The sequence below is a fragment of the Balaenoptera physalus genome (genome assembly GCF_965194825.1).
Source record: "Balaenoptera physalus genome assembly, chromosome: 16".
Classification (NCBI taxonomy): domain Eukaryota; kingdom Metazoa; phylum Chordata; class Mammalia; order Artiodactyla; family Balaenopteridae; genus Balaenoptera; species Balaenoptera physalus.
In genome coordinates this window covers 23,638,923-23,664,851 of record NC_138898.1, presented here as the reverse complement: position 1 = coordinate 23,664,851, position 25,929 = coordinate 23,638,923, and the positions used below count along the sequence as shown (strand labels likewise).

Below are 25,929 nucleotides of genomic sequence, written 5' to 3'. Positions count from 1 at the left end.
ATTGCAGTGGCTTCTCTTGTTGTGGAGCATGGGCTCTAGGCGTTTGGGCTCAGTAGTTGTGGCTCGCGGGCTCTAGAGTGCAGGCTCAGTAGTTGTGGCGCCTGGGCTTAGTTGCTCCACGGCATGTGGGATCTTCCTGGACCAGGGCTCAAACCTGTGTCCCCTGAATTGGCAGGTGGATTCTTAACCACTGCACCACCAGGGAGGTCCTGTGTGCAAGTTTCTATGTGGACATAACTTTTCAACTCATTTGGGTAAATACTAAAGAGTGTGATTACTGGATCATATGGTAAGAGTATGTTTAATTCTGCAAGAAACTACCAAATTGTCTTTCAAAGTGGCTGTACCATTTGGCATTTCTGCCACCTAGGAATGAGAGTTCCTGTTGTTCCACATCCTTGCCAGTATTTGGTGTTGTCAGTGTTTTGGGTTTTGGCCATTAAAATAGGTATATAGTGGTATCTCGTTATTTGAATTTGTGATTCTCTATTGAAATATGTCAAATATATTTTCATATACTTATTTGCCATCTGTATATTTCTTAGGTGAGGTGTCTGTTAAGGTCTTTCGTCCATCTTTTAATTGGTTGGTTGTTGCTTTTCTTTTTTTGTTGGTTGTATTCTTATTGTTGAGTTTTAAGAGTTCTTCGTATATTTTGGATAACAGTTCTTTATCAGATGTTTCTTTTGTAAGTATATGGGATTTAAGGCCATGAGACTGGATGAGCTTTCTAGGGCTGCACTGTCCAGAAAAGTAGCCACTAGCCACAAGTAGCTATTTACATAAAATTAATTCAGTTCCTTAGTCACCCTAGGCACATATCCAGCGCTCAGTGGCTAGTGGCTACCGTATTGGAGAATGAAGACATAGAAAATTTCCACTGAGAAGGTTCCATTGGACAGTGCTGATTTAGGGAGTCAATATAGATAAAAAGGAGGATTGACCCCTGGTGCCTTCCAGTGTCTAGATGTTAGCAGATGAAGAGGAACCAGCAAAAGAAACTGGGAAGGAGTGACCGTTGAGGCAGGAGGAAATCCATAGAGGTGTCTAGAGCAGCGATCCCCAACCTTTTTGGCACCAGGGACTGGTTTCGCGGAAGATAATTTTTCCACAGACCCGGGTGGGGGAGGGGGCAATGGTTCAGGTGGTAATGGGAGCAATGGGGAGCGGCAGATAAAGCTTCGCTCGCCAGTCCGCCACTCACCTCCTGCTGTGCAGCCCGGTTCCTAACAGGCTGTGGATGGTAATGGGCTCGGGGAGGGGTGGTGGGGACATGACCCCTGCTCTAGAGGACAAGTGGAAAAGGTGTTTCAAGAAGCAGGGAGTAATCACTTCAATCTTGTGATGCTGGTAGTTCACATAAAATGAGGATTGAGTGACTGTTGACTTGGTTACATCAAGTTTGTGGATGACCTTGACAAGAATTGTTTTAATGGAGCAGTGGGGACCAAAACCCTAATTGGCATGGGTTCAAGGAAAACAGGAGAGAAGGAACTGTGGTGTGATGCAAAGTGGGAGGAATTGGTCATTGATAGGAGCAGATAATTCATTTATTATGAGGGGAAGAGGGAAACTGGGTATATAGGTAGAGATGAAGGTTTACTTGTAGAGTTGGTGATGGGAGCATGTGTTTTTTTGTATTTTTAAATTGAGGTATAATTTACAAACAGTAAAATCCACTCTTTTCAGCATACAGTTCCATGAAGTTTGCCAAACTCATACAGTCAGTCATGCATGCACCACCATAATCAAAATGTAGCATTTTTATCACCCCACAAAATTGACTTGTGTTCCTTTGTAGTCAACCTCTCCTGCAGCCTCCAGCCCTTGTCACCTACTGATACGTCCTCTGTCCATATAGTTTTGCCTTTTCCAGAATGTCGTATAAATGGAGTCATACAATATGTAGCCTTTTAAGTTTGGCTTCTTTCACTTACAATGCATTTGAGATTCATCCATATTTTTGTATGAATCAGTAGTTCCTTTTATTGCTGAGTAGAATTAAATCGTATGGATGTATAGTTTATCTATTTACCTGTTTGAAGAAATGAATTGTTTCCAGTTTTTGGTGAATATGAATGAACATGAATACAGGTTTTGTGAGAAAGTAAGTTTTCATTTCTCTTGGATAAATATCAAGGTGTGATTGCTGGGTCATATGTTAAGTGTGTGTTTGACTTGATGAGAAACTGCTGAACTGTTTTCCAGTGTGGCTGTTCCATTTTGCATTTCCACCAGCAATGTATGAGAGTCCCAGTTGCTCTGTATCTTTGCCAGCCCTTAGGGATTCTTTTCTTTCCCTCTTTTTTAGTTTTTATTTTTACAATTGAGATATAATTTACATACCATTCACTCTTTCAAAGCATACAAATCAGTGGTTTTTAGTATATTCACAAAGTTGTACAACCATCACCACTCTCTGATTCCAGAACATTTTCGTCACCCCAAAAAGAAACCTCATATCTATTAGCAATCACTTCCCTTAGTTCTCTCCAGCCCTAGGCAACCACTAATATACTTTTTGTCTCTGTAGATTTGCCTATTCTGGGCATTTCATAGAATCCAAATCAAATAATACGTGTTCCTTTGTGACTAGCTTCTTTCGCTTAACATGGTATTTTCAACATTCATTTGTGTTATAGCATGTATCAACATTCTTTATCATGGATGAATAATATTCCATTATATGGATATACCATATTTTGTTTATCCATTCATCATTTGATAAATATTTGTATCATTTTCACTTTTTGGATATTGTGAATAATGCTGTTATGAGCATTTGTGTATGAGTTTTAGTGTGGACCTATGTTTTCATATCTCTTGGATATCTACCTAAGAGTGAAATTGATGGGTCATATGGTAATTAGCCTGTTTAAGCTTATGAGGAACTGCAAACTGTTTTCCACAGCAGCTGTACCATTTTACATTCCCACCAGCAGTGGGAATTCTTTTTTGATTGTTTTTATTTTTTAAGTGAAATAAGTAAAATCTTCAGCTGAGATCTTGGTCTTGGGTTTGAGGAAAGAAGATAAGGTATGCAATACCATTTAGGAGAGTGAAGAGGGATAGGATGTGAGAAATGTGGTAGGATCGCTGGTGCCATCAAGTGCCATTAAGGTCCACTGGAAGTTGGTGGTCATGAAGTTTTTCCAATAAGCTTCAATAAGCTTTTTACTTTAGAATAGTTTTAGATTTACAGAAAAATTCCAAAGAAAATACAGAGAGTTCCCATCTGTATGTACACCCAGTATTTTTATTTTTCTTTCTTCCTTTCTTCCTTCCTTTCTTTCTTTCTGCGTTGGGTCTTTGTTGCTGCACGCGGGCTTTTCTCTAGTTGCAGCGAGTGGGGGCTACTCTTTGTTGCGGTGCGTGGGCTTCTCATTGCAGTGGCTTCTCTTGTTGCGGAGCACGGGCTCTAGGTGCGCGGGCTTCAGTAGTTGTGGCACGCGGGCTCAGTAGCTGTGGCTCGTGGGCTCTAGGGCACAGGCTCAGTAGTTGTGGCGCACGGGCTTAGTTGCTTCGCGGCATGTGGGATCTTCCCAGACCAGGGCTCGAACCCGTGTCCCCTGCATTGGCAGGCGGATTCTTAACCACTGCGCCACCAGGGAAGTCCTGTATTAGTTTTTAGATTTTCCTTGTTTTTGATGATTTTATTTATATCAGTATGGACTCAGACATTTATTTTAGACTTTGGGTATAATCCAGTACTACTTTATTTATTTTGTTGCTCCTGTTTTTATATTGGGAGCTCTTTCATTTGGCTCTTTTGTCCTTTTGTCGTACTCCCATCATAATTTTGTGTTTAACACTTCCTTATTTCTGGCACTACAGAATATCCCAGGCTCATCTTGTGTATATTTCCTGCCCTAGTCTGAGAATCAGCTGTTTCTCCAAAGAGCCTTGGTTTCTTTTATTGGAAAATGGTATTAGATGCTGAGATCTGGGTTCTAGGTATGTCCCTTGCTACCGAGGGGTCGCTGCTTCTAGGTTCTGGATGATGATGATTTTGAGTAAAAGATAAAAACAGACAAGTTATACAGAACCCAACAGGCAAAACCTTTAGAGGCCCCTTGGAGCCTCCTTGGCTCCTCTCTTCCACTCCATCACCTAGGCCATCAGCTCATCCTGTCAGATCCACCTGCAGAATCTGTCCTGACTCCGACACTGGCTGCCACCTTCACCCTACTACTGTGGCCCAGGCTCCCATTGTGGATCTTGTGAACCTCGGCAGTAGCTGCCTAACTGGTCTCCTGCGTCCTTCTGGACTCCTCCTCCTCCTCAGGCTCTTTTCCACTCAGCAGCCAGTGGTAGGCCCTGGAATTTTAAAAAACTTTTTTGATAATGATTTTTATGGCAGTTTACAGTTGTAAGACATTGAATTAAGAAGAGAGAAAAGATGCTACTCCTTAAAAATGTTTATTTTTTAATTTTTTAAATATCTCTTTCTTTAGGCTGTGCCGGGTCTTAGTTGTGTCGCGTGAGATCTTACTTTCGGCATGCATGCGGAATCTAGTTCCCTGACCGGGGATCGAACCCAGGCCCCCCGCATTGGGAGCCTGGAGTCTTACCCACTGGGCCACCAGGGAAGTCCCCAAAATGTTTATTTTTAAAGAACTTTCGTAGAGCTATAATTTATATTAGAGTACACATATTTTATGTGTGTAGCTTGATGAACTTTTATACATGGATATACCCGTGTAATCACCCAGATTAAGAAACAGACATTCTGGGCACCTCAGAAGACCTTTTTTCCCATACCCAGTCACACAGCCCCCCTCCCCCCCAGGGGGACCACTATTTGTGGCCATGCATTTAAAGTGAGACCCATCAGGGACTTCTCTGGTGGTCCAGTGGTTAAGACTCTGCGCTTCCAATGCAGGGGGCTTGGGTTCCATCCCTGGTTGGGGAACTAAGATCCCACATGCCGCATGGGGCAGCCAAGAAAAAAAAAAAAAGAAAAAGAAAAAGAAAGTGAGACCCATTAGCGTGTGTGTATTCTCCAGCATAATCAGCTGCCTGGGTGCAGGAGTGGAGAATGTGGAGATTCTGATTTACCTACAGTTGGGGTTTGTCCAGGCAGGTATGATGGAGGGCAAGAGGGGCCAGGGAGTTGAGGGTATATGCAAGGAAGTGAGATTAAAGGATAAGATTTCCAGGATGAGACTGAAGCGTGAGAGCAGGCAGAAGGGACAGCGTGAGCAAAAGTATTGAGGGTTCAAAGAATATGGTGTGTTCTCAGAGTCTGGAGAGGGGACAGATCAGGAGTGGTAGGAGACTGGGCTAAAAAGGAAGATTTTAAGCAGGAGAGAGACATGGTCAGATCCTTTCTAGGAACTGAAAAGTGGTGGTGTTTATTCAGTCGCCAAACATTTATTGAGTGTCTCTGTATCTGGCCCTTTGCCAGTACTGGTAGAGGGGTATAGGAGTTAACCTGGATGTACTGACTATTCAATTGTGAGAAATGGTCAGCTTAGAGAGGAGAGATGAATTCAAGACATTTCCTGAGTTAGAAGTGTCCGATGTTGATTAATGGAAGTGGTGAAGGGGTAGGAAAAGAGTTAAGGCATCCAAAACAGCACAGTTTTTCTGCAGCTTAATAGTCAGCCCTTTGTTTTACACTAAATACAATTTCCATCTCCATCCCCTCTCCACAAAGGCTGGAGATGGCTTAGAATGTTACTTTTGTGCATAGAGGTCGTTTGCTTCTGGTGTGTGCCCTGAGCCAGGAATAGAGAGGTACACTCTGATTCTTGAAGTAAATGATTGCTGTATGTTTGCAGAAAGGCTCTGTATATAGGGAAGAATCTGGAAGCAGCCTGAATGCCCAAACCTTGGGGGAAAGTTTAGGCAAATTATGGGCTACCACCAGGTAGACCATTAGGTAGCTAACACAAAAGATACCTCTGTGGACCTGTGTTACTACAAGCATGTTTGTATGTGAAGTCAGGTTAAGAGCAGAAGGCTCTTGACTGGGTTTAGTGAGAAGATTTGGATACTGATCTTGGTTACACCTCTTCCTAGTCACTCTCTTTGAGCCTCCATTTCCAGAAATGTAAAATGGGTGCAGTGATAATAACAGTTCCTTAAACCCTCATGGGATGGTGGTAAAGATCCTGTGAGATACCTTATGTAAAGGCAGTTTATAACCCCTAGAGTAAACTACACACATTGGTTATTAGTAGCCATGTGAGTGAATGCTGACCGGTTGGAGTAGGAAATCAGAGGGAAATTGTTATCCTTTCTGTTCCTCTTTTTCCCCCTGTAACATTTCTTCAGTTTGTATTTTTGGTGTGTATGTGGGGGGACCAAACAGATTTCTGCCAGGCACTATCTAGCTGCTCTAATTTAAGCATGTGCACAGTGCGCAGTGTTGGGCAGCTTAATTTTGCACAGAAGCAGCCAAGACTCTGAGCAGCAAGCCTTCCTGGGACTTGAGGTCATATATTGTGGACAAGCCAACGTTGTATTTCTGTGTCAGACCTGGACTGTTCTTTGCCTTTCTGGACATGCAGGTGGAGTTATTCCCTTTTATTTGGTGTGGGTTTCACTGTCCCACAGCCCTCTCCTTTCCTTGGTGGAGCTCTAGGGGAGATTGGCTTATCTGGTAGTTTAGAGTAGTGTGTCTCAAACTCAAAAAAACATAGGGACTGGTGCCTCCAACCTATGTACTATCTGTGGATCCCACTTTTAGTAGCATTGGGGCAAAATGCTACTATGTTAGTTATTTATTGCTGTGTAACAAATTTTCTCAAAATTTAGTGGCCTAAAACAACACTAAATATTACCCTTTCAGTGTGTGGATCAAGAATTCAGGAGCAGCCTGATGGAGGGTTCTAGGTCGAAGTCTTATGTTTGTCTTAAGCTGGTGCTAGTCGCTGGTAGGGAGACTTCTGGTTGCGCGTGGACCTCTCCACAAGGCATCTAAAATGTTCTCATGACACGGCACCTGGCTTCCCCCAGAATGGGGAAACCAAGAAGCAGCAGTGCTTTGTGTGTGTGTATGTGTGTTAAAATATACATAACATAAGTTTTACCATTTTAACCATTTTAAGTGTATAGTTCAGTGACATTAAGTGCATTCATATTGTTGTATAACCATCACCATCACCCATCTCCAGAACTAGGTATGTATGTATGTATGTATGTATGTATTTAAAGTGTAGTTGATGTGCAGTATTATATAAGTTACAGGTGTACAATATCGTGATTCACAATTTTTAAAGGTTATGGTCCATTTGTAGTTATTATAAAATATTGGCTATATTCCCTATGTTGTCAGAACTTTTTCATCTTCCCAAATGGAAACTGTACATATTAAACAGTAACTCCTCATTCTCTTCCCCCACCAGCCCCTAGCAACCACCATCCTACTTTTTGTTTCTATGAATTTGACTACTCTAAATCATGCAGTATTTGTCCTTTCGTGATTATTTCATTAGTATAATGTTTTCAAGGTTCATCTATGTTGTAGGGTATATATAAGAATTTTATACTTTTTTAAGGCTGAATAATATTACATTGTGTGAACATATGACATTTTGTTTATCCATTCATCTGTCGATGGACACTTGGATTGCTTCCACTTTTTGGCTGTTATGGATAATGCTGCTATGAACATTGATATACAGATAACTGTTTGAGTCCCTGCTTTCAATTCTTTTGGGTGTTTGCCCGGAAGTGTAGAATTGCAGCACTTTTTATGACCCAGACTTGAAGTACTCCACCATCACTTCCGCCACATTCTATTTGTTAGAAATGAGGCCACATTCAAGGGGAGGATAATTAGTCTCCACCTTTGGAGGGAAGGAGTGTCAAATTTGCAGATGTATTTTAAAACCACTACAGCTGCCTTTGGAGAGTGATCATATAATGCCAGGTTAATAGCAAACACACACACTAAAATTCTTTAGTAGTACTTGATTATATGGTGGTCATCTTGATCAGTGCATCTCAACCTTTTTCATGTTGTTGCTCACCTCTGATCCATTTGTGGCATCTCAGCTGGGAAGCTCTAATAAAGATGGTTTAGATTATGGAAAAGCACAATAAAACATTCCTCAAGGAGACCTTGTGGACCACCAGCTCTGTGTTCACTAACACCCAGTGGTCCATGGATTGCTATTGGGGGAACAGTCATTTAGGGCCAGCTGCCCATCTGTACAATAGGTGTGGAATCCATAAGGTTCCTGCATAGTTCTCTACACAGAGTTGCTGTTTCTTTTCTCACCTTCAGTTTCTTGTACTTCCTTATCTTCCTTTGTTCTTCTCTTTCTCTGTACCTATGCTGATTTACTTATATTACACCCTCTCCCAGAAACACTCTTCAGCCTCACTGCCTCCTTCATCATCTGGAAAATGCCTATTCATCTTTCAGGACTGAGTCAACTGTCTCCTTTTCACTAGTTGACTTGGCCCTCCTTCCTCAGCCTCCTTCCTCTCCCCCTCTGCCTTAGAACTAGCCTTTTGCTCCTTGGTACCCTATTCTATCTTAAGTAGTCTTCTGTAGTTGCACCTGTGATGCTTTATTACAATTATATGTGTGTATAGTTATACATTTATTCCTCCTGAGGATACTGCAGTAAGAGATAGATGTCTTTAGGGGTGTCTATAATATCCTGGGGAAGCAGGCCATATAAACAAGTAAACAGAGGAACAAATGAAATAATTACAGATTGGGTCGAATGTTATTTATGAAGGAAGCAAGCAGGAAACTGACACAGATTGGAAGGAGACGGGGGCTACTTGAGATAGTCAGGGATTCTGAGGCTGCAGGAGGATAAGGCTGTTTCCTGGGAAGAGTGGGCAGGGGAAAGTGATTCAGGTGAAGTGAACAGACCAGGTATGGGAAGGCAGTATATGTCTGAGGAAATGAAAGGCCCCGTGTGCCTTGTAACATTGTCTTCCTGCCTCTGTCAGCTGTTGTGATCACATGACTTTATAGATTTTGCTCTGTATTTCCAAACCCTGGTACACTTCCTGGCCCAGAGTGGGTACTCAGAAAATGTCAGGGGAGTTGATGAATTTCTCTTTCTCTAATTTTTGTCATTCTCCTTGTGTCTTTACATTTGATTGGCTACACTGCCCTTCTGTGGCTTCTTGGTTTAGTGACCAGTTATACCACTTGCTTAAGATAAGGTCACCATAGTAACCTAATTTACTATGAAGTTTAGGTTATCCAACCTTTCCAAGTTGAATTTTATTTTATTTATTTATTTTTTGGCTGTGCCGCATGTCTTGCGGGATCTTAGTTCCCCAACCAGGGATTGAACCCAGGACACGGCAGTGAAAGCACCAAATCCTAACCACTAGACCACCAGGGAACTCCCCCAGGTTGAATTTTATTTTTATTTATTTATTTTAATTTATTTTTTCTGCAATTTTTTTTGGTTTTTTAAAAAAAATTTATTTTATTTATTTATTTTTTGTTGCATTGGGTCTTCGTTGCTGTGTGCGGGCTTTCTCTAGTTGTGGCGAGCGGGGGCTGCTCTTCGTTGCGTTGCACAGGCTTCTTATTGCGGTGGCTTCTCTTGTTGCGGAGCACGGGCTCTAGAGTGCAGGCTTAGTAGTTGTGGCACACGGGCTTAGTTGCTCCACGGCATGTGGGATCTTCCCGGACCAGGGCTTGAACCCGTGTCCTCTGCATTGGCAGGTGGATTCTTAACCACTGCGTCACCAGGGAAGTCCTCCTACCAGTGTTTCTTTATTTAATATTTAAGCAAAAGCAAATATACTGTATATTCTTATTTTCCTCTTTTGTAACACAAAAGGTATAAGATATGCATGATTTTATAGCTTGACTTTTTAAAATTTGGAAATCTTTGTCAATTCATAGTTTGTTCTCATTTTTTTTTTACAGCTGCATAATATTCTGTTTTGTGGATGTGCCAAGCAGCATATAAATCCAAGAACCATGAAGCTACTGGTTGATATCAGCCCATTAAATATTTTTCAAAACTTTTAATTTAAAAGTATTTATTTTTGCTTACACAGGTATTTTGTGACTAAATCCTTATAAAAATTAAAACCGCAAGCAAAAGTCTCTTGGCCATTCCCAATCCCTCTCTCCTCCCCAGAGCTAAGTTTTGTTTCAGTTTGGTTTTTAATGTCTGCTCCTTTCTGGCTAGTATTTCCATTAGAAATGTGACTCCCAGCTGCAATGTTAGTTTGGAAACTAGAGTCTCATCAGTGGCTGTTAGTTACATGTTGAAGTTGGAAATTCTCTCTCCCCTTTTCTGTCTATACAGATTCCATTCACATCTCCTCTTTTGTTAACCTTGCTGCATCTTCTCCAGCTTCCTTCATGGTTGTTCCAGTATTTAGGTTGAACCAGATAAAATTACTATTTTTGTCAGTAAAAAGCAGTTGATTATCAGCTATTTCACGTGGTTCCACCATGTAGGTTTTTTTTTTTAATGTAGTTTTTTTTTTTCTTAATTTTATTGGAGTATAGTTGATTTACAATGTGTTGGTTTCAGGTGTACAGCACAGTGATTCAGTTTTGCATATACATATATTCATTCTTTTTTGGATTCTTTTCTCATATAGGTTATCACAGAATATTGAGTAGAGTTCCCTGTGCTATACAGTAGGTCCTTGTTGGTTCTAGTAGGGTTTTTTTTAATAAAAATTTTTTATACAGTTTTTAAAGGTTACTTTCCATTTATAGTTATTACAGAATATTGGCTATATTCACTGTGTTGTACAGTACATCCTTGAGCCTATCTTACACCCAGTAGTTTGTGCCTCTCACTCTCCCATCCCTGTATTTCCCCTCCCCCGACCCATACCACTAGTTTGTTCTCTGTATTTGTGAGTCTGCTTCTTTTTATTATATTCACTACTTTGTTGTATTTTTTAGATTCCACATGTAAGTGGTACCATGCAGTATTTTTCTGTCTCTGACTTATTTCACTTAGCATAATGTCCTCCAAGTCCATCCATGTTGCTGCAGATGGCAAAATTTCATTCCTTTTTTCTTTTTAAAATATATTTATTTATTTATTTATTTATTTATTTTTGGCTGTGTTGGGTCTTCATTGCTGCACGCAGGCTTTCTCTAGTTGCGGTGAGTGGGAGCTACTCTTCGTTGCGGTGCACGGGCTTCTCGTTGCGGTGGCTTCTCTTGTTGCAGAGCACGGGCTCTAGGCATGCAGGCTTCAGTAGTTGTGGCACACAGGCTCAGTAGTTGTGGCACGCGGGCTCTAGAGTGCAGGCTCAGTAGTTGTGGCGCACAAGCTCAGCTGCTCCACAGCATGTGGGATCTTCCCGGACCAGGGCTTGAACCCATGTTCCCTGCATTGGCAGGTGGATTCTTAACCACTGCGCCACCAGGGAAGTCCCTCGTTCCTTTTTTATGGTGAGTAGTAGTCCATTGTATATATATGTACCATATATTCTTTATCCATTCATCTGGTTTTTTTTAAATTTTTAAAAAAATATTTATTTATATATTTATTTAGGTTGCACCAGGTCTTAGTTGCAGCAGACGGGCTCCTTAGTTGTGGCATGTGAACTCTTAGTTGCGGCATGCATGTGGAGTCTAGTTCCCCGACCAGGGATCGAACCCGGGCCTCCTGCATTGGGAGTGTGGAGTATTACCCACTGTACCACCGGGGAAGTCCCTCATCTGTTTTTTTAAAAATAAATATTTTATTTATTTATTTATTTATTCCTTTTTTTGACTGCGCTGTGCGGCTTGTTGGATCTTAGTTCCCACACCAGGGATTGAACCTGGGGCATGGCATTGGAAGCGCTGAGTCTTAACCACTGGACCACCAGGGAACTCCCTCCATTCCTCTGTTGATGAACACTTACATTGCTTCCATGCCTTGGCAGTTGTAAATAATGCTGCTGTGAACATTGGGGTACATGTATCTTTTTGAATTAGTGTTTCTGTTTTTTCTTTTTTGTATATATACGCAGTAGTGGAATCGCTGGGTCATGTGGTAGTTCCATTTTTAGTATTTTGAGAAACCTCCATACTGTTTTCCACCTTGGCTGCACCAATTTACATTCCCACCAATAGTGTACAAGGGTTCTCTTTTCTCTACATTCTCGCCAACGTGTGTTATTTGTGTTCTTTTTGATGATAGCCATTTTTACAGGTGTGAGGTGATAGCTCATTGTTATTTTGATTTGCATTTCCTTGATGATTAGCCATGCTGAGCATCTTTTCATGTGCCTGTTGCCCATCTGCATTTCCTCTTTGGGAGAATGTCTATCCACAGAGTAGTTTTAAAACTTAGTTGGTGTCTGGGTCTTCTCAAGGGCAGGGGCCAGAACCACATACATTTTATAATTTCTTCCAAGACCTGGAATTGACTGGCCAGATCAAAGTCACTTAATAACGTTCTGTTGGCTGATGAATCTGAGCTGTCCCCAAGGCAGCTGTGCAGTTGTGAGCCACCAAGCCTTACTGGGTTGATCTCTAAGATCAACTGCTTGTCTTTTCTGTGAAATGGCAGTTGGGTTCCCCATCCACCATGAGTGACTTGTATCCTTGTCACACTTTAGAGAAGTAGGGAGAACCACCTTCTTCTTAGGAAAACTTACTGACCCCTTGGTTATTCTTGATCCTCTTGGAGAGATTTGTGTAGTCTGCAGACAGTGGGATGCCTGTGCCCTGTGAAGTTTTTGAACAAGGGAGTAGCTTTTGGCTAGCTAAGGGCCCACAGGTCCTTCATACTCTGAGTGTGCGCAGTGGAGTTACTAGCCTAGGATTTTGCAGTTATTTCTGTGGATCCAGAGTTACCAGACTTTTAGAAGGCACTGACCAAATGCAAATTCAAAAGAATTTTTGTGGGGTTGTACTGAGGTGCCAACTTTCTATTTTGCCAAATGAGGATATTTAAAATAAATATCTAATTATATTTTTTATATTTAATACATGCTCATGGTACAACATTCAAAACAAACAAAAGGATATATATTGAATAAAATAAGTCTCATACTTCCTCTCCAGTTCCTTAACTATCCAGTTCCCCTCCCAAGAGGCAAACCGGGTTGCTTGATCATCCTTCCAGAGATAGCCCACGCATTTAAAAACAGGTACGAATGTATTGGCTCTCTCCCCTCCCCCAAATGAATGGTAGTGCATTCAATACCTTTTCGCATCTTGAGTTGTTTCCCCCCACCCAACTTTTCTTAGCGATCTTTAAAAATCAGTACATAGAGAGCTGCCTTATTCTTTTTAATGGCTGCATAATATTAGTAAGGATTAAAAACAATTACCATTGTTTTAATTTCAAAAGTATATTTAAGCACCAAGAAGTTAGAAAGAATGTGATCTTAGTATAAAGGAAAGTTCTATAAATTAAATAAATTTAGTTCTGTGAAAAATTAATTCTGCGCGTTGGTCCAAAGACCTGTTTGAAAACTATTGCTAGAGATAGTAAACCACTAAAGAAAGGGCTTTGAATAGGAGTGAGTTAGGGAGGCTTACTAGTCTCTGGTAGGCTGACTGAATGAGAGGGCAAGAGGAATGCAGTTGACATATCCATATCCTTCTCCTCATTTTATAGAGAGGAATAGACTTAGGGAAACCTCTTTTATGTCCTACCATTGTACTACTCAGTTCACGAGATCCTACAATTAGCTAGTCTGTTGTCAAGATAGCTTATATTTATGGTAGCTGTGTGTAAGTTGGATTGGAGTAGGGGGACTAGTTTCAGGGCTGTTTATTCCTTTTGTAAATATTTTTTGAGCAATTAATGTATGCATAATACTATTAGGGATTTTGAAAAGCATACCCTGTCAGTCCTGTGTGAGAAATACCCACATGAAGTGATTGGGGCCTGAACTTAGAGAGTGACTGAAATTGGAATGGGTAGCTGCAGTCTGAGAGCTTTGGGTTTGAAGAATTGACAAGACACTCGACCTTTGGGAAGAATAGGGAGAATAGAATTCATTTGCTGAATGTTTATTGAATGCCCAGTATCTGCAACCTACTATGGTTGGTTAACTCCAAGCGTACTGCCTTAGCAGATACTAGTGTAGGGTTGAAGAGGACACAGTGTACAGATGACACAAGGAAGCAGGCCTTTTCATTTAGGTAGCACATATTTATTAGGACAGTAGGGTACTAAGTGTTAGATGTAAGAAGAAGGAAATGGTGAGTGTCCAAGTTGTAGGGAGAAAATACGAATAGGTAGAATGTAAACTTTCTCAATCTAGAATAGCATTCTGATGAATACAAGTGTATTTAAGAGAACAATTGCATATTTATTTTTCTTTATTTTTAACCATTTATTTATTTTTGGAATGAGCAATACATTTATATGGTTGAAAAATGAAAAAGTATTAAAAGGTATACTGCAAAAGGTCTCCATCCCACTTTTGCCCCTCCCTGCCGCTATACCCAGTGCCCCTCTTGTATCAGTCAGGTTTAATACTGGAAACAGAAACCATTCTGGGTACTTGAACCACAAAAGGATTTAACACAAGAAATTGGCTACTTACAAAATTGTTGGAAGAGTTGGAGGAGTGGGACCCAAGGGGGCTGCTCTTAGAGTATAAATTTGAAGGACCTACCACTGGAGCTGTGATCTGGAAGTCAGGAATTCATTACTGCTACTGCCACCCCCACCATTGCTGCAGTGACTAGACATTAGACCCTTGCCACTGTAGACCAGCATGTCAGTATCACCTGGGAGCTTGTTTAAAGCTCTTAGACCTTAGCTCCACCGACTGAATCAGAATCTGCATTTTAACAAGATCCCCTGATGATTTGCATTGCATGAAAGTTTGAGAGGTCCTGCACTGGAGCACTGGGTCTGGCCGCTACAGTTGATTCCAAATCCACAGGTCTCCATGACCTTGATTGCCAATTGTAAGGGAGTCAAGCAAATGTAGTTGTTGGTTTCCCCAACTCTCAATCTAGAAGAGTGGATTGGAGATTGAAAGAGCCCATCTAGTGAACTGACCATACTTCCACAAGTAACCAGTGTTAGTTTCTTGTGTATTCTTCTAGATGTTTTATGCATATTTAAGCATGTATGAATATATATATTCTTTTTCATCTTGTTAAAAAAAATAAGCAGTAGCTTACTTACCATACACAGTGTTCTGCACCTTGCTCTTTTCATTTAATAGTTCATCTTGGGAGAGCTTTCCATATCATGACATAGAGCCATCTTCTTTTTAACAACTTCATAGTATTCCAATATATAGATAACAAAATTCTTAAAAGTGAGACTAACACAATTTGGGCTGCATGGTCATTTGAATTTTTTAACACATGTAAAATATAATCTAGTTGTTAAATGTTTGCTTCCTGCCTCCTTTGTGCTTGGGTCTTGTGTATATGTCATCTTGTTTAACTTGCACTACAACACAGTGTGTTGGGTATCCTTCTTCCACTTTACATGAAGGAACTCAGGCTCTGAAAGGTTAATTTAATCACAGACTAAGGAATATCCTGGATGGGATTTGAACCCCAGGTCTGTTAGCCTTCATAATTTTCAATTTGACACAATGACACAGAACCTTTAAATGATAGGTTTTATTTAGTACTTTGAGACCTACTCCTTTGGGAAGAGGTTTGGAAGGGTATCATTTTGATTATTTTGGGTGGGTATTAAAGGCATTTAATTTTCTTTTTTTTTCCTGACTCAGGTATCCAGCTCACATAGAAGATATTGATTACGAAGAAGGAAAAGTACTCATCCATTTCAAGCGTTGGAACCATCGTTATGATGAATGGTTCTGCTGGGACAGTCCTTATTTACGCCCTTTAGAGAAAATACAGCTGAGGAAAGAGGGCTTACATGAAGAGGAAGGATCATCTGTGAGTAACAGATCTGGGCAATTCAGTAATTAGTGGGGTCAGCCATTAGGTACTTTACGTTCCAGCCTTTGATGTTTAGTGTGAAAGTCTATAGCAGCTGGGGACCATCCTTATTTAGACTTGTAGTGCAACTCTGAGATCTCCATGGCCCCTGGGGGGGTGGGGGGTGGGTTGTTGAAGAATCTCAGCTGTCATCTGTTTGTATGACGTGATTGATTTGACAGCTCATAAACTAACTTGGTTGAGACTGCATTGATGATGAATGGGGACTTTATCTCTCTCTTTTACACCACTGTGTCCCTTTAGATCATTTAGTAAGCTCATCTGCTGTCTGATCATTTATTAAGCAATCATTCCATGTGGAGCATTGTGCTAGCCTCATATTAAGGTCTTTTATAAGACCTTGAAGAATATTCATTCTTCAAAATGTAGCAATACAAACTGTGGGCTGGGAAAACAGTATGAAATATTAATGGTGAATGAGTGCCTCCTTTGTCAAAAGACCCTTTAAAAGTGTGGATGGCGTTAGGTGGCATGAATGCTGCTTCCCTTAAGATGAAGTAGCCTCTTTCCTTCCAGCTTGTGTACTTGGTGTGTTCCCTGGTGGTCCTGGGCTCTTAGACTCACTTTTAGGGACAGGATAGGATTATCATTGGTGCTGTGCTATGGCTGTCCAGAACTCTTAAAATGGCAAAAGTCTGTGTCTAGCCCTTTTGTTTTGGCTCCCAATGCTGAACAGCAGAAATATCTTCCTCCATCCCAGTAGCCATCTCCCCTTCCTGCCCTTGTCAATTTCAGCTTCTTTTATGAATTCTGTTACTATGTATGTCCTATGAAATTGTATTGGTAACAGGATCTTTTTTGTTTTTTAATATTTTTTAGGAATTTCAAATAAATGAGCAGGTCCTTGCTTGCTGGTCTGATTGTCGTTTTTACCCAGCCAGAGTCACTGCTGTTAACAAGGATGGTAAGGCATTTGAGTTGTAATTGTTTCTACTCTTGACGTAGGGGTGAGTTTGTAATATTGGAGTTTGAGAGTGTATTTTCAGTATGTATTTATTTATTGCCTAGGAATCCTCTTTCTTTAAGTTAATTACTCTGTCAGGAGTTAAGAAGAAATTATAAATGGAGAGAAAGGTAGGTTAAAGAGGGGGAGTTTGGTTCTTTGCCTTCTAAAACAGTCATGGTTCATCTGTCACTCTGCTGGGAAGTGTGTAGGTTCTTGTGGTCTAGGAGTTCCTAATATAATAGATGAAATAAATCCCTAATATTCCTTTTAGTTATTTGTGAACAGCCTAGAAATGAAGCAAACAGCAAACCTTTCTTAAAAATGTGCTTTGTGGATGCAAGGTGATTGAGAGTGGTCTGTAGTGTCAGAGGTACTAGTTGAAATTGGGGTACTGGGATTTAGAGCACTGAGCTGGAATGCCTTTGCCAGAGTTTAGAACATGTGAGGAGTCAGGACTGGGAACATGTCCCAAAGAGGCTTATTTTGCTAATACAAAGGCAAGAGAAGAGGAGGGTCAGGAAGGTAATATGTGTGGTCAGCATCCTGACACACAGAGAACACACTGGGGGTTCAAGTGATACCTTTTTTCCTTTTTTTACCATTTTCTACCAAGATGTTTGTGGTATGTCCATGATTCCTACAGTGAATGTTTAGGGCAAACAGACCTCTTAGTACCAGTGTTAGGGGTGACTCTAAGGCCACATTGATTTTTCATTCAGTGAAGTTATTCAAGTATTTATTCAGCACTCTGCTGGACTTCGGGGTGACCAAGAAGTTTTGTCTGAGAAATGGTCAAAAATGAACATACATTTGCATGTAGCAGAAATTTTAGTTCCTCTCTTGCTACATTCACCCCACCCCCAGTCCCGGCAGCTGTTAGACCAGTGTGGGTTGACAGATGTAGGTTATCCTTAAACCACAGTTCTCCTACCACAGGCCTCCAAAGCAAGGTTGTATCTTCTAAGTTGTCTAAACAGTTACTGATCCTCCTGTTCATGGTTGATTAAGTCTTTTTGGATAGTCCCTTGTTTCCCTAAGTTACTTTTATAAGCCAGTGTTCAAAATAAAATCCTGTTACTATTTTTCATATGTATCACTTTAACCTAAAAATTTATTTTAAAGGAAAGCTTACATGTTATTAAACTGCTTTAAATCCTTTTAGTAAAAGACATAGTTTATTATATCAGACACTCATTAAATATAATTTATAGGTCCATTTTTATTAAAATGGTGACTGATCTCACTTAATACGGGGTAAATCAAGTCAAACTCATAGAAGAAAAAGCTACAACGATGTACTGTACAGCACAGGTAATATAGCCAGTATTTTTTTTTTAATAAATTTATTTATTTATTTTTGGCTGCATTGGGTCTTCGTTGCTGCACGCGGGCTTTCACTAGTTGTGGAGAGTGGGGGCCACTCTTCGTTGCGGTGCGCGGGCTTCTCACCATGGTGGCTTCTCCTGTTGCGGAGCACGGGCTCTAGGCGTGCGGACTTCGTAGTTGTAGAACGTGGGCTCAGTAGTTGTGGCTCGTGTGGGCTCTAGATGGCAGGCTCAGCAGCTGTGGCGCACAGGCTATGTTGCTCCGCGGCATGTGGGATCTTCCCGGACCAGGGCTCGAACCCGTGTCCCCTGCACTGGCAGGCGGATTCTTAACCACTGCGCCACCAGGGAAGCCCTGGGTCTGAAATCTTTTGAAGTGATCATTTAAGGACTAAAAGTCATTGGCCGAATTATTGGCCATAGTTAATTAAGGTTTTTAAATGTCTTTTAAACTTTGGCAACCAGAGCTTTGCAAGTTGTTTTAAAAAATCTTTTCAGTTTATTTCCTCCATGAGCTAAAATTGTAGGAGGGAGAGTCTTGAGGTAATTTGTTCTTACAATGGTCATTCGCTAACCTAATATATTAGTTCTATAAGCTTCAAATTCTGTTCAGTGAATTTTAGTTAACTGGAGGACATGGAAAATGAGTGGATATTTTTGGGAGAACCTGTTTTCCCCAGAGTTCTTCGGTCTGAAGTCCTGTATTATGCTGCCATCCTTTCTGGTTCTTGAGATTAATTGGAAGAGGGAGGAGAAGGAGGGACATGGGGGAGGGGCAATCCTTAAAGTTAATGGAACCAGCTGTGTGGCATTATTGCTACCTCGTGGACTGGGAAGGAAAGCTAGCCTTTGTGGGTGCTCAGATCTGTGCCTGATTTTGAGATGAAATAATGACTCTTAGGTGCTGCCTTTGGGTTAGGTTTTTTTTTTTTAAAGGAATCTTACTTTGTGTGGTCAAAGCTGGCTAAGATTGGACAGATTTATTTATAAGGTTTATTTATTTATTTATTTATTTATTTTGGCTGTGTTGGGTCTTCGTTTCTGTGCGAGGGCTTTCTCTAGTTGTGGCAAGCGGGGGCCACTCTTCATCGCGGTGCGCGGGCCTCTCACTATCGCGGCCTCTCTTGTTGCGGAGCACAGGCTCCAGACGCGCAGACTCAGTAGTTGTGGCTCACGGGCCTAGTTGCTCCGTGGCATGTGGGATCTTCCCAGACCAGGGCTCGAACCCGTGTCCTCTGCATTAGCAGGCAGATTCTCAACCACTGCGCCACCAGGGAAGCCCCTGGGTTAGGTTTAATCCAGGGGAGCTGGCAGGTTCTAGCTCATGATTTATTCTAGTAGTTCAATTGCAGGATTGGGAGGGACAATGCTGGACTCTAATTTCACTCTTTCCCTGATGTTTTCTGCCCTGCCTCCATTCCGTCTGTAGCAGGGGCCACCACGGCTTAATGGTGCTGTGAGAAGAACCTCTGCAGGCAAGGTGGTGCCTTTATTTCCTGTAAAAGTTATTCTGTCTTTTTGGTGCTGCTAGGAGGAGGCTGGGGATATAGTGAAGTCACTTTCTATAGCTTCATCTTGGGAAGGCTTGGTCTGATTTTTCTGCCATTCTTAACCTCCTTGATGGTTTTGCAGAGGCTGAGCGTTGACTGAGCAGGCTGGTGGGTAGTGGCCCTAGCCAGAGTGGAGAGCACTGGCTGCTGGCGTTGGGAATCCGGCATGACTGAATCACAACCAGATAGCAACTTTTATTTTTTATTTTATTTAATTATTTTTTTTGCAGCAATAAACTTGACATGTTTATTAATTAAACTATCACTTAAATTTAAAAAGTGCATAGAAAATAAACATGTTTAAAAACTCCTTTTTTTTTACAACTATGTACACTTTTTACTTTTACATTCAGTCTTTCGTTGACAGCTTTCAGCACTATTATTTTTTGAACTATTAAAGTATTTTCCGTCATCCCTGTCACAGGGAGTTAACACTGATGGACTTTAGACACATTTTTTCTTTTTTTTCTCTTTTTCTCTAACCAGAAGCTTGGAAGAACACAAGGAAAAAAAAAAAAACCCAAAAGATCTGTTTTACATGAATAAGTTGTCAAGAAATGTCTTATTTCTAGAAAAGAAGCTTGTCATCTGTTGAGTTTTTGATAGCAAATTTTAGAGTTTCTTAAGGGAGTTATTTAGCACTTGGAAACTGGGGAGAGCAGTGCCATGTTATTTAGCCCTTTTCATCTGGAATGATTCCTTGGCAATGGCAGTTAAGCATCATTTTGTGTGAAGGCAGCCACACCTGGTAGCCTTGTTAGATCCTTGGTCTGTGTTGGAGAAAAAGAAGGGATTCTACTTCCAGGGAATCTGTTTGGAAGCCATCTCTGGTGAGTTGACCACACCTCTGCTCAGCTCCCTTTTTTATGCCGAGGATGTCAGAGCCGCTTGTCTGTCAGGGGTTTTGTGCCCCTGCTCTGCAAGGCATTCTCTCTGGGGGAAACTGAAAGTAGGTTCACATTTACAACAAAATGAGGAATCATTCCTTCCTGTTGATCTGTGGTTAACTTGAGTGCACAGGCGAATCAGGTCCCTCTTCCTTAAAATTATGCATATCCTTGGGTCACGTGCCCCCCTCGTCCCCTCCTTGTACCCCAGTTCAATCTCTTTGTTCATTGCCTAGAGTCTGCATTTAAACTGGGAGATTTTATGGAAATGGTCTTATTTCTAGAGTCTCTGGTTGAAGCAGTTACTATTTTTTGTTTTCTTCATGCTGTAACTGAACCTACATTTGAAATGTGGGAACACTGGGACTATGAGCAGCTTTGAATAGAGATAAAAGGACCATTTAGGCCCATACATGCAGGTGCTAGCTTGGCTCCTATCTTCTATGGGGGGGAAGGGGTTTCTCTTTCAAAGTGACTTGGTAGATGATGGTAATTAGAACCACATATTGATCCCTTGCTCTGTGACAGTCCCTTTGCTAAGCAATTTCCATATCTGATCTTATTTAGTCTTCACACAAACATGGAAAGGTTGTTGCCGTCAACCCCATCCACATTTTACAGATGAGGAAATGAGCTCACAGGAGAAACTGCTTGAGGTTACAGAGCATATAGATAAATGGTAGCCTGAGGTCTGAATGGAGGTCTGTGGTGCTCCAAGTTTCCTGAAACTGCAGTTCCTACAGTACCAGGCTGCTTCTCTGGAGCAGGGTTTTCCTTAAACAGCAGAAGTTGTCAGGGCCAGATGCTCGCTGGCGGAGTGTGTGTGTACGTGCACCTGATACGGTAGGGTGAGTGTAGATGGTCTGTACTTCCTGGAGCCGGGTGGTGTCTTGAGAGCCCTGATTGGAGACAGGCCCTGTCCCAGTCCCTGCCTGATGATTATAAGCAGTTCACTCTCCTTGCTCTGGACTCATCTGAGCAGTTAGAAATGGGAGAAGGAATTGGACTAGATGAGCATTTTTGGAAACTGTTGGCTACAGAACCTAAGCCCATTATGTAAAATTTCTAAGAGGAAAAGACTTAGGGGGAGGTTGCCTGCAAACATGCACTTATCCCATCCCTCTGCCCACCCCCTTAGGCACATCTGTGGGAACCTCAGAACTTTGAGAAACCATGTTTGAAAGCTCCTATCCATGATATTATGGAATTCTCTGACTCCTGGAGAATGAGCGGGATAGTAAAAGGGCCCTGAGTCACACTTATGGTAGATTTCAAGAGCAACAGAAATCGGTCCTTTCTAGAGTCACCTGTTTCCTTGGTCCTAGAGAAGATGAGCTTTCTACACGTCTCTTGTTTTGTTCTTACATCCCTTCTGCTATTACGGACTTCTGTAAGGTTGTCTGATATGCTGAGTTCTTAACCCCCAGAGGGCAAAGCCAGGAAGCATTGTTTCATCTGGTAAAGACAGGAGCTTCTTAAGGGAGCCTGAGGCAGGTGGGCTTTGTGTCAAGAATGTTCTTATTTTGGATTCTGTCATTTACATGTTTTTTGTTTATGGCCATGGGAGAGCTCTGTTGCCAGCCACCCTTGGGAGGACTCCGTGGGAAGACATTCTTTTAGTTATGCATGAAACCATTAAAGTAGATTTGGGGCCTCTCTCCAAAAGTGGGTCTAGACCACTGTTGTCTGTGAGATGTGTTGTTTTGTTCCCTCTGATTTATTGAAGCCCAGGTTAGGCTGTGTGCATGATCAAGGGAGAAAGTTTCAAGATGATCCCTTGTAGTTCTTTGGAAGTAAAAAGGGTCAGGACCAGGATATTGTTATCTAAGGACAGTGGCCCCTGAGCACCTTTGGCCGTAGTTTGGGTCATTTCAGAGTGGCCAGTGGTGCTCTGGGTTTGTGGTTTAGAATTGAGGCTGAGGGACCTGGGGAATAGGCAGTGTGGGGTGGTGGGAGAAGAATTAGTCAGAGGTCAGCAGACAGGCTTGGGTTCTGCTTCTAGCTCTGTTGTAGACTTCCATGGAACTCGGGGTCCATCCCTTCATCTAAGGCCTCCATTCTGAGCCTGCTGTCAGGACTAAGCTTCAAAATTGACTTCAAGTAGCTGAAAATGTTGGACTTTTGGGTAGCATTTTGTCCTTCTGGATGTTTGAAATGTCTGTAAAAATGGGCAGTTTTCATTTTGATGTAACGGATGATGAACTTTGTTGATAAGATAGTTGAAAGTATAGACATGGGTGGCTTGTTGGCATGCTTAATATTTAAGATTTCTTGAGAATTGGGTTCTTAAGGTCCCCACCCCCAAACCCCCATCCTTAGACTGGCCAAAGCTTTGCCATGGTTGCTTGAAAAGAGTCTGTTTAGAGTTCCACAGCCTTGCTTATTATCATTGCTCCTTTGCTTGCCAACACCCTCACAATAGAGCCAGGAAGACAGGAACCCAGGTCTTTGTTGTAAGTATTCATCAGTCATTGCTGACGTGCCTTATGTAGAATATTTATCATAGCCTGTCATCTCACTGCTTGCTTTAACCAACCAATTATATATATCTGTATAAGTATTATTTATATATATATATATATATTTATATATATATAAATATATATATATATAAAACCAGCTGTGTATCCTTGTGTCTGTCTTGTTTGCTAGCCACTTTTCTGTGTTGGTGACACTTGTGACAAATAATCACTTTTATTTTGTAATTACCAGGAGTAAAACAGTAGGTAGTTACTCACTGTTTACAGCAGTGGTTCTCAGACTTCAGTGTGCACCAGAGTCACCTCAAGGCTTTATTAAACTTTTTTTTTTTTTTACTTTTAAAAAAATTTTATTTTATTGACGTATAGTTGTGTTAGTTACAGGTATACAGCAAGGTGATTCAGTTATACCTAGATATACATTTTTTTTTCATATTTTCCATTATGGTATATCACAAGATATTGAATATAGTTCCCTGTGCTATACAGTAAGACCTTGTTGTTTCTCCATTCTTTTTTTTTTTAATTTTTGAATTTTATTTATTTTTTTATACAGCAGGTTCTTATTAGTCATCAATTTTTTTTTAAAAATTTATTTTATTTATTTATTTTTGTCTGCGTTGGGTCTTCTTTGCTGCGTGCGGGCTTTCTCTAGTTGTGGCGAGCAGGGGCTACTCTTGGTTACGGTGCACAGGCTTCTCATTGCAGTGGCTTCTCTCGTTGCTGAGCATGGGCTCTAGGCTTGCGGGCTTCAGTAGTTGTGGCATGCGGGCTTCAGTAGTTGTGGCATGCGGGCTCCGTAGTTGTGGCTCGTGGGCTCTAGAGCGCAGACCCAGTAGTTGTGGCGCATGGGCTTAGTTGCTCCGCGGCATGTGGGATCTTCTCGGACCAGGGCTCGAATCCGTGTCCCCTGCATTGGCAGGCGGATTCTTAACCACTGCGCCACCAGGGAAGCCCCAGTCATCAATTTTATACACATCAGTGTATACATGTCAATCCCAATTGCCCAATTCATCACACCACCACCACCACCCCCCCCCCGCCACTTTCCTCCCTTGGTGTCCATACGTTTGTTCTCTATATCTGTGTCTCAATTTCTGCCCTGCAAACCGGTTCATCTGTACCATTTTTCTAGGTTCCACATATATGCATTAATATATGGTATTTGTTTTTCTCTTTCTGACTTACTTTGTATGACAGTCTCTAGATCCATCCATGTCTCAACAAATGACTCAATTTCGTTCCTTTTTATGGCTGAGTAATATTCCATTGTATATATCTACCACTTCTTTATCCATTCGTCTGTCGATGGGCATTTAGGTTGCTTCCATGACCTGGCTATTGTAAATAGTGCTGCAGTGAACATTGGGGTGCATGTGTCTTTTTGAATTATGGTTTTCTCTGGGTATATGCCCAGTAGTGGGATTGCTGGATCATATGGTAATTCTATTTTTAGTTTCTTAAGGAACCTCCATGCTGTTCTCCATAGTGGCTGTATCAATTTGCATTCCCACCAACAGTGCAAGAGGGTTCCCTTTTCTCCACACCCTCTTCAGCATTTGTTGTTTGTAGATTTTCTGATGATGCCCATTCTGACTGGTGTGAGATGATACCTCATTGTAGTTTTGATTTGCATTTCTCTAATAATTAGTGATGTTGAGCAGCTTTTCATGTGCTTCTTGGCCATCTGTATGTCTTCTTTGGAGAAATGTCTGTTTAGGTCTTCTGCCCATTTTTGGATTGGATTGTTTGTTTTTTTAATATTGAGCTGCATGAGCAGTTTATATATTTTGGAGATTAATCCTTTGTCCATTGATTCGTTTGCAAATATTTTCTCCCATTCTGAGGGTTGTCTTTTCATCTTGTTTATGGTTTCCTTTGCGGTGCAAAAGCTGTGAAGTTTCATTAAGTCCCATTTGTTTATTTTTGTTTTTATTTCCATTACTCTAGGAGGTGGATCAAAAAAGATCTTGCTGTGATTTATGTCAAAGAGTGTTCTTCCTATGTTTTCCTGTAGGAGTTTTATAGTGTCCAGTCTTACATTTAGGTTTCTAATCCATCTTGAGTTTATTTTTGTGGTGTTAGGGAGTGTTCTAATCTCATTCTTTTACATGTAACTGTCCAGTTTTCCCAGCACCACTTACTGAAGAGACTGTCTTTTCTCCATTGTATATCCTTGCCTCCTTTGTCATAGATTAGTTGACCATAGGTGTGTGGGTTTATCTCTGGGCTTTCTGTCTTGTTCCATTGATCTATATTTCTGTTTTTGTGCCAGTACCATATTGTCTTGATGACTGTAACTTTGTAGTATAGTCTGAAGTTAGGGAGTCTGATTCCTCCAGCTCTGCTTTTTTTCCTCAAGACTGCTTTGGCTCTTCGGGGTCTTTTGTGTCTCCATACAAATTATAAGATTTTTTGTTCTAGTTCTGTAAAAAATAACATTGGTAATTTGATAGGGATTGCATTGAATCTGTAGATTGCTTTGGATAATATTGTCATTTTCACAATATTGATTCTTCCAATCCAAGAACATGGTATATCTCTCCATCTATTCGTGTCATCTTTAATTTCTTTCATCAGTGTCTTATAGTTTTCTGCATACAGGTCTTTTGTCTCCCTAGGTAGGTTTGTTCCTACGTCTTTTATTCTTTTTGTTACAGTGGTAAATGGGAGTGTTTCCTTAATTTCTCTTTCAGATTTTTCATCATTAGTATATAGGAATGCAAGAGATTTCTGTGCATTAATTTTGTATCCTGCAACTTTACCACATTCATTGATTAGCTCTAGTAGTTTTCTGGTGGCATCTTTAGGATTCTCTATGTATAGTATCATGTCATCTGCAAACAGTGACAGTTTTACTTCTTCTTTTCCAATTTGTGTTCCTTTTTTTT

At 41.1% G+C, this 25,929-nt stretch overlaps 1 protein-coding gene and 1 long non-coding RNA gene across 7 annotated transcripts in view; one reads left to right on the top strand and one right to left on the bottom strand.

Annotated features, from left to right (window-relative positions):
- The window catches only part of LOC309645400, a 253,464-nt gene that overhangs the window by 45,083 nt on the left and 182,452 nt on the right, over positions 1–25,929 (bottom strand). The gene's annotated exons all lie outside the window — the stretch shown is intronic.
- Positions 1–25,929, top strand: part of PHF20 (PHD finger protein 20) — a 136,841-nt gene that overhangs the window by 24,881 nt on the left and 86,031 nt on the right. For 5 of the 6 annotated variants that reach the window (XM_082430124.1, XM_082430125.1, XM_082430126.1 and 2 more), the window contains 2 exons: positions 15,616–15,787; positions 16,670–16,754. In XM_082430124.1, coding sequence (XP_082286250.1) covers positions 15,616–15,787; positions 16,670–16,754 — 257 coding nt within the window. Of the gene's footprint in view, positions 1–15,615; positions 15,788–16,669; positions 16,755–25,929 lie in introns of those variants that run through there. The other variant, XM_082430129.1, reaches the window with a different exon arrangement.